Source organism: Pipistrellus hanaki, assembly GCF_964339955.1.
Source record: "Pipistrellus hanaki genome assembly, chromosome: 6".
In the NCBI taxonomy this organism is placed as follows: Eukaryota; Metazoa; Chordata; class Mammalia; order Chiroptera; family Vespertilionidae; genus Pipistrellus; species Pipistrellus hanaki.
Window position 1 is genome coordinate 26,780,506 of NC_140508.1, and position 20,448 is coordinate 26,800,953.

The 20,448-nt window shown below is 39.4% G+C and overlaps 1 protein-coding gene across 9 annotated transcripts in view; it reads right to left on the reverse strand.

The window, feature by feature from the left end:
• Positions 1–20,448, reverse strand: part of PLCB4 (phospholipase C beta 4) — a 368,787-nt gene that overhangs the window by 63,299 nt on the left and 285,040 nt on the right. For all 9 annotated transcript variants that reach the window (XM_084887441.1, XM_084887443.1, XM_084887446.1 and 6 more), the window contains 7 exons: positions 19,834–19,887; positions 13,438–13,519; positions 11,986–12,086; positions 11,267–11,324; positions 3,686–3,794; positions 1,144–1,354; positions 108–201 (listed from right to left, as the gene is read on the reverse strand). In XM_084887441.1, the coding sequence (XP_084743567.1) occupies positions 108–201; positions 1,144–1,354; positions 3,686–3,794; positions 11,267–11,324; positions 11,986–12,086; positions 13,438–13,519; positions 19,834–19,887 (709 nt within the window). The remainder of the gene's footprint in view (positions 1–107; positions 202–1,143; positions 1,355–3,685; positions 3,795–11,266; positions 11,325–11,985; positions 12,087–13,437; positions 13,520–19,833; positions 19,888–20,448) is intronic.

Sequence of the window (20,448 nt, forward strand, 5' to 3'; positions counted from 1 at the left end):
GAAAGGAATATGAAGGTAAAATGCTTGAGAAAACAAATATTTTTTTCCATGCTACTTATTTCCACATGAAATAGGAAAGACTACAGCTATGCAACTTTAAAACTTACCTTAAAAAGGATATCTGTACACATTGCTTTTCCATGAGTTATTATCGGTTCTTGGTCTTCACCTTTTCCATCCCAACAGTCAAGTTCGACACATCTAGCAACACATTGAAATTACAATATTGGACCCTACTAATAAAATAGTGTGTGTAAAAATTACAAGATGCCAAAATAAGTTGTTTTCTCATAGAAGTAGAAAATGAAGTGAATTGACAGGATTATTTCATGGAGTATGCAGGCTAAGATCACATGATTCTTTGGTGTTAAGAAAAGGGGACTGTCTGAAATTAAAAGACACTTCAGAGTTATAACTGACTGCAGTGTGGTACTGTATGAAATTCTAGTTTTGACAAAGCTGCTATAAAAGACAATTTGGGGAAGACTGAGGAAATTTGAGGATGGGCTGTATTTTAGATGATGTTAAAGAATAATGTTCAAATTTTGTTAGATGGGATGGTGTTGCTTTGACCGTAGAGAAAATGTTCTCATTATTTCAGCAGTTCATACTCAAGTATTCAGAGACAGAAATTCTAATAGTTAATTTCTGTTAAAATATTTCCATACTAAACAAAAAAATAGCAAGTTAAGGAAAAAAGGTATTGGCTATTGATAACCAAGAAAAAAATCATTATTTCTTATTTTTCACTTTTAGCATTTTTGTCATATTTTAAGCCCCAAATGTTTGCCAATTTCTGTAAAAGAAAAATAATTTTCAATAATCTTTATTCTCAGAGTATGAATCTTTAGAACTTTAACACTAATGTTAAATTTGCAAGTGCCTATGCCCAATTGGAAACAGCATGAATTCCTAAAACATGTATTTTTTGGGGGATACATTTACAGTAGAAAATATCTTTGACTCACAGGAGGACTCTAGACCTTTGTGGAACAGATATTGTCCTCCCTTTCCCAAAGTTCAATGGCCACCATAATCCACTTAAGAGAAGGACCCATGACCGTTTCACTTTGAGTACTTCTGTAGTTTCAGAGAAAAGTAAAAGGGTGTCATATACAAACTCAGCTGACTTGAGTTTCTGACCTGCAGCCAGCCAGGAGAACCTGTCGGTACATTTCCACTGAAGACTTCCCGCCGAACTGTCGGCCAGTGAGATAGGTGTTGTGGGAAGAACTGATGAAGTAGTGAGCCAGGGGATGGTCCATTTCCTGGTAAAGTTCTAAACGATCTAGGAAGACGGGGGCGTTTTCATCGGACATCAGATATCTGCAAAATCCATCACTGGATATAAGGCCTAGGGGAGAGAAGAATATCTTACAGACGTGTGGCTTTGCCAGACACAAGCCTCACATCTTATTAATGGAAGGTGGAGCAGCTTAAATAGGAGCAAAACCTTCCTCAGTCTTTTTCTCAAGAACCTTCATTATTCAGTTGAACAAAATAACACAGTTGCACATTATATGTAACCTAGTGCATTGCACAAAGAGGTGGTGTCCTGCTTCCATGTGCATGAAGGCAGGACACACAGTCTCCCGAGTTCAGAGGCAAAGCTCCAGGAGCTGTGGTGACCACGAGCCCAGAGGATCTTGGTCTATTTCTGCCTCTGCCACTCACTCATGATACTCCTGGGTCTCGACTCCCTCTTCTGTAAATTGGGGGAAGAACTGGCAACACCTCTTTCCAGGACTGCCAGGAATAGCACATGAGAATATGAATAAAAGGCGCTCTAAAAAACTGAAAGGCATTCAACGATAAGGCAGCGTTGTTCTCTCCAGGCTGGAGAAGGGGTTAGTGGCCTCTCTAGATTTAAACAATTCAGTTTTCCCATTTTATCTAAAAGGCAGGGTATGGAACTAGTGAGAAGAGTTTGCAATTGTCTTTGAAATGTGGCCCCAAGACCTCTGTTCCTTTCAGTCATGCCTTACTGACATGGGGACAGAACCCTTGGTAACTACAGGAGTAGCAAACACTATTTTTGCATCTTCTCCTATCCTATCAACTATTGACAGCTTCAGCTTTGTTTTTATTTAAGCATTTGAAAGCTACAAACTGATTTTGAGTTTACAGAGAAGCTTTGTCAGATCTTAACATTTGATCTTATTTGCTCTATATTTTTTAAAGAAATACATGATTATGGATGCCTTTTTGTGTGGCCCACCCTCAGTTCCATTCAATTTCATCTTTCTACTCCAATGTATACATCTACCCTAGTTTGTGTGTTTACAATCCCCAAGATGGTTTTGTAATTTTACTACAAATGCATTTATCCAAACATTAGGGAGTTTTAAATATTTAAAAATTTATATGAAAGATATCCCACCCTTTGCTTTTGCATCTTGCTACTTTTACTCTATATTTTCTTAGGATTTTTCCAGTTAATGTAATAGTTCTTGTTCATTTATTTTTTTTCACTGACTAATGCATAGTATGTATAGTATAATGTATAGTAGTCCATATATAAATATGCCATAATTTATTGTCCATTATTCTATTGATGAATATTCACATTATTTCTAATTAGAATTAAAAATTCTACCATAAAAGTGTGCCTCCACTTTCTGGGCACATATATTTATTCTAAGAGCAAGACCTCTTCAAAGTACTGGGATAAATGCAATGATAGAAGAAACAGACAAGCCCCGTCTTCATAAAACTCATATAGTATGGGCAGGAGAACAAATATATTAACAAATGAATAGAAGTATAATATAATGTCAAGAAAGTGCTAGAAGGAAATAGAAACCAGGAAATGAAAGTGGTCAGGAATGACCAAGATGCTGTGTTAGATATGTGGCCAAAAAAGGCGTTCTGAGGAGGTCGTGTTTATCCATGGGGAGCAAGTCACATGCACACCTGGCAGAAGGTTCAGCAAGTGCAAAGACCTTTTCAGGAGTGAATGACAAAGAAAAAAATTGATGGAAATGAGGTTGCAGAGGCAGCCAAAGGCTACATCAGTTGGACTAAGTACTTTGGAATTTTATTCTAAGTGCTGAAGAGGAAGACACTGTAGCCATGATACTCATGGGCACATGGGACCGACAGAACTTGAACCTAGTCCTCCTTTCTCTCCAAGGAGACAAGGTCGGAAGCACTAGCTCAGGTATCTCAAGCACTCCCAGACTAATTACATTAGCATCATCCCTCCCATTATTTGTAGGTGTTTCCCATTGATATAGAACCAATCTTAAATTTTCTCTCCAAGCCTTTCCTTTGTCAAATATTAGGATGGACAACACATTGTTTCTAAAGTTTATTGAAGGGGGCAAAAGTTCAACACCCCCACCAAGTTGCTAAATTGATTCCTGACTATTTAATTTCATACCAATTGCATTTACTTCCCATACCAGAGGTCAAATGAAGGGTGAGAAGGCTTCTCAAATAATGTAATTAGTGTCCTAGGCTTGGCAAAATAAGAGGGAGAAAAAGAAGGTGTGCATTTTTATAGGAAATGGAATTCTTTTCAAAGATTGCAAACAAGATTGTATTTGGCATTTTTATATGTAAGTATTATATAATACAAGCATTATACAATATAAGAAAGAACCTGGGGGAATTCCACTGTAATGTGTTGCATATATTCTTGCCTTTGTTAAATAAAGAAAACTTCTTTTTTCACTTTTATTACCTTTTTTCTTCAAGTCTTCATCAGGCTCATACATCTCAATGATCTGCATTGCCCTTTTAACATCATAAAATGGGAATAAAATTTCATTGAGTCGAGGATCTCGTTGATGCTATGATGAGAAAATAACTCCATTTAGGTTAGCATTTCTCACCTTTATTGTGTTACACAAATCAAGCATGTAATATCTAAAACAATATATATTTATAATATCGTATTTATAGTTACACAGGTAGGATTTCACTGTCTTCCTGTCTTTCTCCCTAAAATATACTTTAAAAAGCTCCAAATTTGGAAGTACTCAACTGGTTCACTTCTCTGAACTAAATCAAATCAAATACTGCAAAGTGCTCAATTTGGGAGAATACAGAAATTGGTTTTCCTTCAGAAACTGAAGACTCTGTAATAGGGTGTGTATGTCAGCTGTACTGTCCATTTGTTCCCATCCCACAGGTAAGACATTTGGCATAAATGTCTATAAAAAGTGAGGTCAAAATTTTTTAAAGAAAAGAAAATGAGGAAAGCACAAATAATAATAATAAAACTCTCCAAAATAGTTTAAAAAATAGATAATATGCTAAAGTGCCCAAACAAAAACAATAATGAAATCCCCTGAGACAGGCAAACATCATTTCATTTCCATATTAATAAAAGATTTCATGGGGCATTCTGAAAACTTTGTTTTTTTAAGGAAATGTTTGTCAAAATGAACCAATTTGAATGATGATGAAAATTAATCAGCACAAGGTTATTTATAAGCTATAAACAGTATGAAAATCTGTATTTGAATATCAGTAGTTCAGAGAGTTTATGAAATCTAACTCAGTTTGGCCTGAGTAATTCTGGGCAGAAAAGTACATGAGTGACTAAGGTTCTCAGGAGGATGGTGATGTCATGCTTTTCCAATCACCACTTGGATGCTCGTGGTGGAACATGAAGCACAGGAGCAATGCTGTTCCCGCATTCTGTCATTCTACCTTCACCACAGTGATGAAACAAGTTCAAATCACTGACTCAGCTACAGTCCTGTGTGTCTGTGTGTCTGTCTGCTTGTATGTGCTAGTATATACCTGAAGGCAATGTGTCCATTAAATTTCCTTATCGTTCACTGTGACCCCTGGTCACGCACCAAATAAATAAATAAATAAATAAATAAATAAATAAATAAAGCAAACTTCAATGGAATAATGGCAGGCAAGCAGATGGAAGCAAAACCTGCTCAATAGGTAAGACTTTGGCAACAACTCTTTACCCAAATATATGCACAGACTTTGGAAAAACGCTATTGAAAAGGAAGGAAAGAAACAATTGTTAAAAGTTCATATGGATTTCCCTTCCCCATTTATTTTGAAATGATAATTTGAAAAGGGGGTTACACAGAATGAATGCCTTTGGCCAACAGGACATTTGATGTACTTTCCTAAAGTACTTGTAGCCTAGCCTATCTTCCCACCGAGTTAAGGAATCGATATCTTTTTTGTCAGTTTATCCCAATGAAGCATGCTTCTGCTGCCATTAAGAAATCACAGCTCACAACAGCTCACATCCATGCATGTGCAAGAGCAGACACTGTTACATCAGTAACAGGCCTTGAGACCATAGAGAACGGAAGTCATGGGTGTGCAGAGAAACTGTGAGGAGGACCACGGAGTGCCAGGCAGTGAAGGCAGGGGACACCTGGTTTAGGAAATGGATGCTGTCATGCAAGACGAGGGCTCCCTATTCTAAGATATGACAAGCACCGTCCTCTGGTGATAACACATTCATTGTTTAAATAATAAACCAACAAGCGAAGAAGAAACTCTCTCTAGACACATTCCTTCTCCTCTGTAAATAACCTCATGAAAGAAGATGGATGCAGTTTTAGGTAATTTAGGCTGCACTGCAGTTACCTGCAAGGCTGGCCACTATATGTCTCTTCCTCACTAAAATGAAGTCTTTTGATTTAAATATATGCTTAATGGTAAACATTCTGCATTCATGGAGATGATGGGACAAATCCACATGAATCAAAGAGTGAAAGGGAGAAGAGATTCAACTAAAAGGGAGAGAAGAGAGAGAGTTAGGGAGAGGAGAGAGAATCCAGACATTCTTATGTGCTGTTTACATATACATGCACATATTCTAAAGCGGTGCTACCAATAGTGTGATCTGTGAATGACAATAATGATACCACCCTCAGCTGGGAGTTTGTTAGAAATGCTAATTCTGGGGCCCCTCCCAGGCCCACCAAATCTGATTCTCAGGGGAGGGGGGACCTGTGAATCTATTTTTAACAAGCCTTCCAGGGAATTCTGATAGGCTTCAATTTAACATGTAGAGGTATACATTTTAACATATTTGGATATCATATTTTACAAAGCACCTAAGTTATATAAGGAGAGAAGAATGCTAAACATTGGAGATGTCCTCCCAATTAAACTCCAGCACAATTTTGTCCCATGCCATGATATTTACCAGCACATCCTGCCTATCAGAAGCGACCAGGAAAACCAAGTCCTAAGATGGATCTATCAGCATCCCCTACTCTAGTAATGACTTGCAAATAATAAAAAGGAGACAGGGAATTGCATTTGTCTTTGCATCTGCTCTATCAGATGACATAAACTTTTGCTTTCCCTAAAATTTCCACCTTTCAAAAAGGAAGTATGGTTCCATGTGGAGAATCCAAAGGCAAGGAAACAAATGCTAAGATTTGCATTAGAGTCACAAAACTACCATTTTTAGAGGAAAAGAGAAAACAAAGAGGAGGAAGCTCATTTCTAGGTGATCTTGGAGTGATAAAGTTGCAGAAGAGTTCCATGAGGACATAAGCACAGCGAGACAAATGCTTCACAGCTCTAAGGGAGGGACTATTGGTTTTCGGTTGGTGCTCAGTGAAGCAGGATATCCAGGACATGCACCCCATGATGCCCAGAACCTTGTAAAATGAGATTCTAACAGCTTCCAAAAATAGGTCACAGAAGGTGCTCAAGTGAAACAGAAATGGACATGGCTTATCACTATGTTCTTATTCTTCTTCCTGAGAAAAGTCCTCACTGGCTTCAATCCAAGCAGCACTGGGAGATAGATGTTGATATAAATAAAATTCAAAAGAGACATAAAGGAAATAAAGGAATAATTGGCAAGGGTAGGCTTATTTGTAAGACTATAACCCCTTCTCTCTCTTTGCATTTATAGTAAAGAATAAAGAGCTCAGCTGGTGTGGCTCAGTGGTTGAGCCTCTACTTATGAACCAGGGAACATGGTTTGATTCCTGGTCAGGGCACATGCCTAGGTTGCAGGCTCAGTCCCTAGTGGGGGGTGTGCAGGAGGCAGCCCATCAATGACTCTCTCTCTCCCTCTCTCTTCCTCTCTGAAATCAGTTATATGTATATATAATAAAGATATTGTAAATGGAAAGAGATAAGAGATCTTGGGTCCTTTCTTACATTACTTCAACTGAAAAATAAAATTTAAAAATCAGGTTAAGCCCTAATATGATGACATATGTGTTTAACACAGGGGAAAGATTACCAGCAACAAAATAAAGCTAATTTCTTCTTATTATGGAAGTGTAAGATCTTTTTCTTCTCTTTCTTATTTTAATCTTTCTCTCCTGCTCTCTCTTCATCTCTCAATTCTGCAGACCCTCAGTTTTTATCATCTTCATAAGAAGTGAAATAAAGGATGAAGGTAAAACCAAAATCAATGTAGCTCCTCATTAGGCTAAATCTTCACAGGGAGAGGTGAAACTGACAGGAGCCCGGAGATTTTAATTAGTGCGCCCACATCCAAGAGCCCAGTTGACAGCAGTATCTTACCAGGAGGCAGCTTCTAATAAGTGCCACCCCCAGCTCTCCTAGAAGCTTGTTTTCTGGTTTCATAATATAGGCAAAGGAAGTTTTCCTCAGTCTACTGGTCTACCGGAAGGGAATAAGAAACATAGCTATGGCCTGGCCAATGTTGCTCAATGGTCGATTGTTGATCTATGTACCAGAAGGTCAATGGTCAGGACATATGCTTGGGTTGTAGGCTCTATCCCCATGCAGAAGGCAGACAATCAATAATTCTCTCTCATTGGTCTCTCTCTCTCTCTCTCTCTCTCTCTCTCTCTCTCTCTCTCTCTCTCTCTCTCTCTCTCTCTCTTCCTCCCTCCCTCCCTCCTTCTCTCCCTTACCCTCTCCTTCCCTCCCTCTCTGAAATCAATTTAAAAAAAATTTAGGCCCAAGTGGTGGATTTCCATGACAAAATTCATTATGGCCGGTGATAGAAGGTATATGCTGCTCTCACATTTTCCCCATTCACAGAAGGCATTCCAAGAAGGGGCCCAGGTATTTCATTAGGACAGTGCTTCACAAAATTTACCTGCAGGCAAAGCACCTGGGAATCTTGTTAAATGTTGATTCCAATTCCTCAGGACTAGGTTAGACCCGAGAGTCTGCATTTCTAACAATCTCCCAGAGGATGCCGAAGCTGCATCCACAGACTACACTTGCGGGAGCTATAAACAAGGAGGTACTGAGAAATGGATGAGGAGCAGGTCTAAAGCTCCTGGGGGAAAACTAGTAAGTCTCAAATGGCATGGATAGGCAAAAGATGGTACAACCCCTACATAGCAATGAAGGCAGTGAATGAAGGATTGTTTCTCCTTCTCTCCTCCCACATTAATACACTAACAGAAAATTTGATATAAAGAGTAAAGAGATTTACAAGCTGGAAAGCGGTGAGAGGCAGGATGGGCTTTTCTAATAAAGCTGGTTTCATTGGTTAATGTTCTAATTGGTTAGAACATTATTCTAATTGGTTAATGTTGGTGTTCATGTCTGTTGATGCTTGCTTTCTTGATCATATCTCTGGTTACCTTTCTAAATTCTCTTATTTAATCAATGTTTTGCAGTTGATAGTCTGTAATATTCAGGGAACACAATCAACAGTAAGTGTAGGACCTAGTCTTTCATGTTCATGGGACTCATTCATTTTTCCTTGTCTTATTGTATGATCCAGGACTTCTAATGCAATGTTCAATTCTGGTTTGGTGAGACTGTGGCTAAGGCATTTTGAAGATGTTTAGGTCTAAGCTTTTGGACTCAGAGACCCTTACATTCCAATGCCTGCTCCCTTCTGGAGTGAACCCTGCCACCTTTCATTGTGGGTTTTGAAGGAGCTCTGCCTAAAGGATGCTTTTGGTTTTGAAGAGATGAGAGAGGCAACTCAAAAAGGAGGGTGCAAGGAGCTGGCAGAGCATTTCCTAAGCTTGACAAAGCTTCTTCAAGGCGACATTCAGATGTTTGTCTAGTTCTTCCAGTTGAGTCACTAGGATAGAAAAGGAAGAGATTCATGGCAAGCACTGATTAAAAATAAAGGCTGTACACTTCCCTGGACTGTCTTCTAGTCTCTATGACCTCAAGAAATCAGGATAAAATCACACTGATTCCATCATCCCCACATTAAAGGTGCTTCCTTACTGCTAATGAGAAGCCAAATAGAAGGAAATGACCACTGAGAGATATTGGCCCCTGCAATAATGCTGGATAAAATCTTACCAAATAATACGTATTTAAGAAAGAATTTGGATGACAGAGCAAGAAAGTATGGGTGATCATATCTTTTAAAAATGAAATGTTGCTGAAACCAGTTTGGCTCAGTGGATGGAGCATCGGCCTGCGGACTGAGAGGTTCCGGGTTCAATTCTGGTCAATTCATGTACATTGGTTGTGGGCACGTCCCCGGTGGGGGGTGTGCAGGAGGCAGCTGGTTGATGTTCCTCTCTCATCGATGTTTCTGGCTCTCTATTTCCCTCCCTTCCTCTCTGTTAAAAAAAAAAAAATTAATAAAATATATTAAAAAAAATAAAAAGTGAAATGTTATCTACTTAGCCTGATAGGAACAACAAGAGTGATTACTGGGTAGGCCTACAAAAACAATCCATAAAAGGAAGGGCATGAAATAGGAACCCATGAAGGCAGCACCTATCCTCAGACTCAGAATTGCATAGGGAAATGCGCATTTTAATAAAAGGCTGGGTGCCAGCTTCACCCCCATACCCACAAGGGTCTTTCCTTAGGAAATGCCAAATGGATGGTGTGGTGGATTTTCTCCTCTCCCCTGAAGTGTTTTCCCTTTTAAGTAGAAAGCATGCTTCCTGTCCACCTCACCAGATTTAAAACAATCAAACACCCAAAGTGCAGGAGGAAGCTGAGGGACACAGAACAATATCTATAATTTTAAAGCAGAGGAGGGAGAAGGGGTTAAAGAAATAAAGGAAAGCAATATGACTTCCGAGCAATGGTGGCAGAAGAATGTGGATAATATCTGGGTAAAGACTCTGAACACAGTATTCACATGGGAAAAAATGGTGGAGTGCAAAAGCTTACACTGTTTTCAAGCAAAATAAATATTGTATCCTAATGAAAGGCTTATGTGAACGTGGGCCTCCGTGCTCATCTATGGGTACCTTCTCTCTCCTGCATCAGTGCTGCTGGCTCTGGTTACTATTTCTTCTAACGTGCAATCCCGCATATTGGAAGTCACTGAGCCCTGGCAGAGAAAGAGGAAGGAAGCCCTTCTGCAAAGATGTGATTTCTCTCTGCAAATTGGCAAGTCTCAGCCTGTCTGTTGTCTTTTTTGAGGCAATCCCACATTCTGGCATGATACTGACTTTTCTGACAGTTTCCCTTTATATCATACTATGCTTAACATACATTGTTTGGAACTGAAAATATATTGTCCATTTCTCACTTTAACTCTTATTATGAAAGTGTTGGGAGGAAAATGAATTTTCCTTTTTGGATTTAGCAAGAGCTTCTGAAGGTTTCACTATAGAGCTTTTATTTGTCCATGGGGAAAAAGGAAGTTAATTTGAGTTGGAATAAAAGTTGCAACCTTTACTTGTCCTACTATATATATATATATTTTTTTTTATTCTGCTTAAGCAAATTCTGTCAACCAGTGTTGGTGGTTAAGTGAATCATGTTCTAAAATTAGCCCTGAGAATGTTATAAAAATAAAAAGTAAAAATTCAACCTGCAATCCAGTTGACCTAATATGTACTGTATTTTCACCCAGGAAATATAATTGTGCTTGTTGTCAAAATATTCTCTTTTGAATCTACAAGTTTTTCTTACATGCAATCCATTAAAAGACAAAAATCAAGCTTCCCAGTTCCATGCAAAGATATGAGAAAAAGTTAGCAATGGAGAATCCAACTACATAGTATGGCAAAGTAAATCCATTCTTTTTCTATTTAATGAGATCAATAGGAAAAACAAAACATAAGTACATTCAATATCGTCTTGCAAAAAAATATAGACACACTTAATTAAATCATTATATTATTAAAAAGTCACACACACACACAGAACCAGAGCAATACATCACAGCAAGAAACCAACAAAAAAGCAGTGTGCAAAGCCAACGTGAGGGAAGTGCATGGACACATAAGGGGAGCAGCTGATTTTTGCACCTGGTAAAGCCATAAGGGAAAGATCAGCAGGTCAAAAGCAAAGCGGATGAGGGCAGATGATGCGGGCATGCAATGAGGATGCTGAAGGAGACAAGCCACTGCACACAGACTATATGGAGTTAATGTATGAAAAAGCTTACTTCATTTAGAAAGCTCACTAATTGGTCTACCGTTAAATAATCAGTTTTGTCTCCATTGCTGAAAAGAAATGTATTAGAAAAAGTAAGTTTTTGTATTTGATGCTACAGTATGTACGATTTACATGTTGACAATTATTGATGATAATTCTAAACTTATTTTCTAACCCTGAAGTAGTGGTTCATTCTTAAAGTGGCCTGAGACAATGAAAAAAAAAAAAAACAACACAAAACAAAACAACCAAAAACCCAACAACAAAGGAAAAGAAATACTCCCACTAGCTCAAAGAAAATTCTGCAGTTCTTCTCTAGCATTATCAAAAGACATTATTAAAAAAAGCAACAACATGTAAGTCATCCATTTGAGATAACTGGAATGAATGTACTTTTCAACAACATAATAACATTCCAAATCGAATCTAGTTAGTTCACATAACGGGTTAATACCTAAAGGAGCAGGTTAAAATTGTAGGTAGTTAGTAAAGCCAATGCAAAGGGGGAAAAAAAAGTTCCAGGTGCTGCCACTAATTTATGTAAAATCTTTAAAAAAAAAATCAGTAAACTTTTACATAGATAAACTTGGGGGTGAAAATAGAATCCTCACTAGATATCCCTGGATACTATTAACATACTATCATAAAATAGGATGACAATAAAACTTTAACAAACCTAAAAGGACAAGGATAATACTGAAAGGACCCTTTTTTATAAATGGAACTTACATTTTTTTAAAAAGATCCTCTATATCTGTCCGAGGACAAATCTTTTGTGTCAGTTCATAGAACTTTTCGTAAGTAAATGCTGCAGGCTCGATTTCATCATTCTGTAAAGAAGGAAAGTATGTCATAAATCATGAAATATATTTTTCTCCTCGGAGCAAAAGAATCTACAGGCATGACCACTTAGCATCCCTGGGCCTCCATCTCTCGTTGTTGCTGACAGAAGCCAGAGGCCAACCTCCAGCCGTGGCCAGGCATCGTCAGAAAGGGCCCGTGGAAATGAGCGGTTCTATTACCCAGTGGCCAGCTATGGCTTGTGTGGCAGACCTCGGCCACAGCTGGGCCTGCTCTAGGAAACACCCCAGAGGACAAATACCACAAAGCATTTCCTCCATCTCTCTTTGAGGGAGAAACACAAGAGCCTGCCTAAAGGTTGCTGAATAAATCAAGCCAGGAGTTCACTTCTGCGTATGTTGTGAATTTTCCTAAGATCACAGGAAAGGGCTCAGGACAACCCTTTAAGATTTTGGTTTTCATACTGAAATTTATAGTTCAGATAGGATTTTCTAAAGCAGCAACAGGCTTATATCTTTCTTGCAGTCGATAAATTAATTGCGGTTCTTTTAAATCTGAAGGGCCGTGAACACAAATGGCTTGCGGGAGAAGAAGTGCTTCATAAAACACAGTCTAGGAGAACTGAATTTATTAGTCAATCACTCATGCCAACACTGCGCTTGATCGAGGCAATGCTGATGGCCTTCTCTAAAGTAAACTTTCCACAGACTGTGCAAGAGCCACTTCCTCTCTTTAATAAAGTGGACAACAACACTTTGAAGTACACTCTCTGAATATGAAAGCACTGAGGTTAAAATGCGCAGACAACAAAATTAAGGAAGGAAAGTGAAGGAAAAAGGAACTGGAGTCTATGGGACTTCATCTAATTTTCAATCTAATGGAGACTGGTTTAATCTATCTATTATCTATCTACCTATCTATCTAGAATCTGGCTTATTACATATGAGAACATAAATAAGGAAAATGGTTTTAGGAACACATTATTAAATAAATGAGTACCTTATGTTAAGTGAAATAAGTCAGAAAAAGACGAATACTATATCATTTCACTAGCAAACAAAATAAACAAAACAGAAACAAACTCATAGGTACAGAGAATAAACTGATGGTTTGCCAGATGGGAGGGTTGGAGGGTTGGACAGAAAAGGGAGAGTTTCAGAAGTACAAATCAGTAGTTACAAAATAGCAATGAAATGTAAAGTACAGCATAGGGAATAGAGTCAATGATATTGTAATAAGTGTGTCTGTGCTCTGTGGATACTGAACTTATTGGGGGAATCACCTCATAAGTTATATAAATGTCTAACCACTGTGTTGTACACCCAAAAGATAATACTGAATGTCAAGTGTAAGTGAAAAATAAAATAAATTAATTCATACCTTTCCGCTGGGAAGACCTAACTCCTTGAGTGCTTGAAAGATCACCTTTTCGGTCTTCCCTGATGCAAAGGTTCTAGTAATGCTAGAGCAGAGAAGTAAAAAAAAAAAAAAAAAAAAAAAAAAATTAAGGCATTGTTAATTCTGTTTTCTCCGATGCAAAGCTCCAAGTACCTCAAGGGATGGTGGGATGGAGGAGAAGGACAAGGAGAATAAAATTACTTCTCATTTCTAAGTGTGTTTTACTTTCCACACCAGCTCCTGCAGGGCCCTGTGGTGACCAGCTGATTGTGCTGGTGAGGCAACTGGATTCTAAGACAGGCCAACCCCTGCGTGCCCGTGAATACCACCGACTCTGGGGGACACATACCTTTGGACAAAAATAATTACACGTGTTGACGCTGCCAAATTACTTTTTAGGAAAAGGGCAAGTGGCAGATGGACGATAGCTGTAGAAAAACACTGTATGTTGACCATATCTGGGCTTGGGGAAAAGGAGTGGGCCCTCAAACTCAGTGTCACACTGACGATATCCGACATGTTCTATCAGCCATATTTTTGTATGTGTTTGTTTTCTGAGCTAAGCATCCTTGAGCTACTCTGAAATGTCAGCTGCCTCAGGATTGCAGAGTATGTTATGTAAGTGATAGGTGAGGGGGAGAGGAGAGGCAGGAGAACAATTATTCCATGTTTTAACAGAATCTTGGCACTAACTCTAGACATGTTATTTTTGAATAATGGTGCAGTCTTTTTAAAATTAAATGTATTGGGGATGATAATAGATAATATGTTCATTTAGGTTTCAGGTGTGGGTTTCTGTTCTCCAAGAGCTATATATCGCACTGTGTGCCGAGCCTTTGAACTAGTAGGGTGTGCACTAAGATGAGTACAATGGATGCCACCTGAATGAGCACATTTCCTAATGATGATAAAGATAGAAAAAAAAGAGACTCCCTAGGATTAATACATTGGTGACCCTCAGAATGAATGCTGCTGAGGAGATGACTTGATGCCCTGGAATCCACACTGGCTCTGAGCCATGCCTTAGCTGCCCAAGGAGCCTCCAGTCACTCCCTGATTGATAATTGTCACCATAATAATTTTAACTGTAAATCAGAAGTCCAGCCTCCACTTAAGATAGAGCATGCTTTCACCTGAGAAGCTGAACGTTAGAACGCCTTGCCTGTGAGCACAAGAGAGTTTGTAGCAGTGCCTCCCTGGTCCCAACCGTGCCCTGTACTCCACCCTTCACACTAAGTGGAAGGCAAGCTCCAAATGTAAACAGTGCCGCCAGTTAATCCCGATGAGTGGGAGAAAGCACTTTAACTGTGGAGTGGGAAGACCTGACTTTAAGTAAATGAATTTTTTTTTCTGTTACGTGTTCATTCAAAGCTTTATTGTTTCACACTTGGTCCAAGAATACTTCAAGAGGTATATTTTAAAGAGTGCTTGAGACAACTGCATTCAAATATAGGGAGGCCTATGAATTCCCTTTAAGAAATCTACAGATATGGAAGGGCTTAAGTGTTCAGCGTTTTTCAACCGCTGTTCCGCGGCACACTAGTGTGCCGCGAGATGTTGCCTGGTGTGCCGTAGGTGCAGACAAGACAAGAATTTTATAATTTTTCACTATTTTGTTTACTTAATATTTCATAATAAAGTAATTATAAAATACTTTCTTTGTGTTTATTTGATTCCTATTCAAGAGAATTACTTTATATATAGTCAATATAGGCACAGAGTTAAATTTTTTAACATTTTCTAATGGTGGTGTGCCTCGTGATTTTTTTCATGAAACAAGTGTGCCTTTGCCCCAAAAAGGTTGAAAAACACTGTGTTAGACATCAAGTAAGAGGATTTCTACTGTAGAGGGCACTATTTCCACATTCTCCCACTTCTCTAGAGTTCATGGAATTTACATACTTTAAATTGGGCTAAGAAGCAATTTATCTGACCTTTATAATAGAGGGGGAGTAGCTCTCCCATGTGTATTTTTTTTTTTTTAAAGAATGTGTTAATGGGAGAGCTACAGGTTTAAAGCAGGATTTGCAATATCTGGCACCTGTTCTGAGGAATAAACTTTGCCTAGCAATCCCAGGGTATCTCAGCTAACTTGAGCTTCTGTTAAGTTTGGATAGGCCTGGCAAAGGAGATGAAAACTGAATGACATGGTCATGAATGTAGCAGGTAGAGGGCTGGGCCTTTCTGAAAAAACAGAATCTGGATGTTTGGTAAGGGCTCTTTCAAGGAGGAAGGGAAGATGTACAGAAACAGAACTTTTTTGGCTAGGACTTAGTGAAGCACCAAGAAATGAAAAGTAGATGCCAGTCTGGTGTGGCTCAGTTGGTTTAGCATCATTCCATGCACCAAAAGGCGATGGGTTCGATTGATTTCCAGTCAGGGCATGTACCTAGGTTGTGGGTTTGATCCCACCTTGGGGTGCAAACGGGGGATAACCGATGAAGGTCTCTCTCTCTCTCTCTCTCTCTCTCTCTCTCTCTCTCTCTCAAAAGTCAATAAAAATACTTCTTTCTTAAAAAAGGAGGTAGAAAAAGATCATCTCATGGGATTAGGAAGATTCAAGCATTTGTGGGAAATAAAAAACTTGGGAGAGAAATTAGGGTGGCTAGTGCTCAAAGGGAAATCCTCAGAGGAATATATTAGCGAGGGCAGTCATGCCCAGTAACATTACTGAGCTGAAGAAAATAAAGGCAAGAAGTGGCATATGGCCAGAAAGTCTCATTCTCAGGCCACCTTTCCATGAGGGAACTTGCGCTGGCCAACCTCACCACAGATTTGCTCACCTCATTCCATAAAAGAGAGCAAACCCACAGTGGAAAGTGGGAGAAAGCAAGTGAACAGATCATTCCCTGGGGCAGTGCCTTTATTCCCTTCAATGCAGGCAGCTTTTAGAATCTTTCTAGGCCTTAAGCGAAATCGCACAGGGGTAAGGAGGGGTTGTGGAGTGAAGGTGAATTCTTTGGGTTTCCAGATGCCTCAGAGGCCTGGCAGAAGGCCATTTATCCAGAGTCCTGAGAGAAACACACTTATCACAGGCTGGACCATTTTAGACACCATCCTAGGCATTGCAAAGAAACATGTATATAAAGGACTATGATTGAGTCAGTTTTGACAGACAGCCTCATGCCTACAGAGTACAGCTTAGTGCTTCATAACCAACAGGTGCTCAATGAGATTTTATTGAATAAAAATAAATCACTACCCCAAAGGAAATGCCATAAAAGCAAATACCCGTAAGTGGTGCCCAGTCCTATTAGAATTTTAGTTACGTTCCCGGGGACCTTTGCTCCAAGGGTCCACAATCTATCCAATAGCATAATACTATCTTCAGGGAGGACTCCTGAAATGAAGCCCTAGCAGAACCAGACCCTCCTAGTGGGCAGTCTGGGCCTTGGGGACATGGGTGGATTATGAGAAGACGGTTGCCACAACCACACTTGAGGGTCTCTGCTTTCTTTAACACAGCTGTCCTTCTCCCACCTCCCTCCAGGTGACACAGAATGGGAGATGGTAAAAGAAAACAGTGCCCCCTCCAAAGATTTGGTCAGAGTGGGAAGACGAGCTGAGTTTGTAAGCTTGAGAGAAAAGCACACTGCGTGAGATACTGTACACAGAAAGAAAAGAGAAGAGGGAGATAAAGGGTAAGACTTTCTTCATTCATCATCCCTGAAACGTCCTGGCTATTAAATGCTGATTAATGCTAAAGAGCAGGGCCATTCCCAAGCTGTGTACTGTACCGGTCCCCTGTAACACTGTGCACACACACTAATATACTAATAGTTTCCATTTTAAAAACTCCAGAATGATAGTGATGAAATGCTTTTTTAAAAGTGTTTACTCTTCATAGCCATTAAAACATTCAGAACAATTTCCCCTAGCCCTTGGCAGCTCGTCCACCAGGAGATTTATCTGCTTTTTTTTCTGGCGTGGTATCAATTCTCCATCAACCCCAACCAACTGCCCCCGAATCACAGATGTCTTGTGTCAAACACCTGTTAGTACTGGCAGGCACCAAAGAGAGCTCATGTCCAAGAGAGCTACAGAAGATGACAAAACATCTCGGCTATTTCTACAAAAAAGGTAATTTCCTATGTGAACATGCTAGATAAAGATCTTTGGAATCTGAAAAAGCTTTCAAGAGTATAACAGCAATGTGATTAACAGGATGCATGCAAATGAAACCAGAACTGCTGGTTACAAGGGATCTGATCACAATTTGTGTGTTTTATTATTTGTCCATTTCCTGGACCTTATCTGGGAAGAAAATGCAAGAGTGTAAAATATGTAAAAACCGATCCAACTTACGTTTCTTTTCTTGACACTGCTATTTATGTTCTCCGAGTTTGGACTTACTACTTCCACACTAATTTTAAATAAAAAGTCAGTATATATTTGCAAGTAGCTGGAGAATGCTGGGATACATTAAAATAATTGTCCTGATATCACTCAACAGAAGGAGTTGTAAATAAAGTGAGTCAGTGTAAAGTGTCTTTGCCAATAACCATCAGTCAAGGATGCTCACAGGGCTTTTTATAAACCATACAAGAGGCATCACATTGACTTGCTAGTAAATTACTAAATAAAAATCAGGGAATCCTATATGTAGCTGTGTAAAGACCACAACCAATGCTTGAGGAATATAACCCTGTAAACCCTCAATAAAAGGTTAAGTAAAAGGAACACTGTCGGTGGTCTTTTTTATTTTTTATTTTTTTATTTTTTTGGCATTTCTTTTTTTTATTTTTTTTATATATATATTTTTATTAAATTATTATCTGTGTACATATTTTAATATTGCCCCCCTCCCATACATACCCTCCCTCCCCAGAGTTTTGTGTCCATTGGTTGTACTTATATGCATGTATACAAGTCCTTCGGTTGATCTCTTATCTCCCCCAGATCTCCCTACTCTCCCCGCAGTAATTTTACAGCATGACTGGGCTGGTACATGTCCTTGACTGGGAATCGAACCCGTGACACATTGGTGTTCAGGCCAATCAGTGCTCTAACCACTTATAAATAACAGCCCGGGCTGTGTCTATGGTCTCTTTGATGATTTGTATGTTTTTCATTTTCTCATTGACATTTCAGTTTTGTCACATGGATACTTTAGTTCATGACTGCTATAATACATGTAATTAAGAAAAACGATGACCTCTAGGACAATTCTGTTTAATCTGAAAAGAATATGTTGAGAGAGTATGAAGATACACTAATAGGGATGCAAAACAGAAGCTTCCCAGCAGAATGAAGTGTCTGGGCAGAGAGGAAGGCCTAGCGGAGTCAGAAACGGCCCAGTGTGATCAGCATGCCACTGTGGAATGTGTCTAATCCAAATGCTTTGCCTGTGGTGACTCCCCTGTAATTCTGGGTTTTATTTGTTGTTGTTGGTTGGTTGGCTTCTTTGATAACATGGTGTCCAGAGAAGAAGTATGAGCGAACCTGATTCTGGAGATTCCTGGAAGAGCAGGTTGGTATCTGGGGAGTCTGTTTGGTTGAAGGTTGGGGGCTTAGATTGATGCGTCCAAATATACTCCTAGTCTCATGTGGACAGCAGAGGCTCTGGGGCCAGCCCAAATTCTGGAATTTCCATGAAGTGCTTACCAAAACCCAACCAAAATGATAGCATGGACTTTAGTAGAGAATGTCCATGCCTACCATCATAAGAGCTTCCAACTGCACTCACGAACTACTAGCAAACACTAAGACCTGAAGGGAGTGGTGAGGCAGAGAAGAGGGAAGCCTCATGGCATCGAAGAACACATGTGGAGGATGTACTGGTTCATGGTCTCCTCACCCTTGATTCTCTGTGTCACTGTTACCTTGGGCAAGGTGAGGGATTGACAGAGCTGAAGAGTGTGTGACAGTCCACCTAGAGAACAGGTGCAAGAAGACAGAGGTGCCCACTGCCCTGGACACTGGACAACCTGCAAAGCCTAGAATGAGAGGCACTATCCAGAGGCATTCCTTTCCTGAGACAAAGTCCACACACTGCCACTTGCAGGTGCGCAATAAGCACTTCTTTAATTTTAGGCAATTATTGCTAACATTTACCTGAGGGCACACAGGTAAAATGCATTTAAATCTTGAAAACTCACCTACTTGAAGATTTTAAAAAGTAATGCTACATTTCAGATGCTCTTTGACTTATCAAAGTGCAGTAGATGTTGCCATCTAGTTGGTGGAAAAATGCAACTTTTTGTTTATAAAATGATTTTCTCAAACTGAAGATGGTGTTTGCTGAAGTGATTCAAGCTCAGCCTCCATAACGTTTTTGAGTGAAAGCAGTGAACAAGTACTTGGAGGGCTCTCTCTTTGCTCTGGTATGACGAGGGTGGACACAGGATACAGAAGAACATGCAGAAAGGAGATACTTACCTCCTCACTGGAATTTTACCATTTGTGTTGGTCATAAATGCCAATTTCATCCAGCTGAAAAACAACAGGACAATGCTGTCTTATTGTTTCTTAGGAGGAACAGCTTCAATCAGGATAAATGCACTTTACAAGATCGCTCATTCAAACAGAGCATGTAGTTTGAAAACCAGAGACAATCATGCACTGCGACATGAATTTAGGGTTATCTGATTTAGTAAATAAAAATAGAGGTCTTTGAGTTATATTTGAATTTCAGGTGAACAACAAATAGTTCTTTACTATTAAGTATTGACCAAATATGCACGGTACATACTTAAACTTAAAAAAATTATTTGTTAAAATCTACCACTTGGTATCTCTCTGGGATTTGGATACAGGCTAAGGTAAGGTGATCAGATTGTCCAGGTGTTGGCGGGAAAAATTGTTAGAAATCAGGACTGTCCCACCAACACCTGGATGATCTGGTCACCTTGGGCTAAGGTCTGTTTTCTGATTTTCAAAAATACCTCTGGATCCCTGATTGTGTGCTAAACAGCCCATGGGCTCAGTAGTGCTCCTGCAAGAACTTCTCTTGGCCACACTCCCCATTTCTCTGTCTTATGAAACAGATGCTCA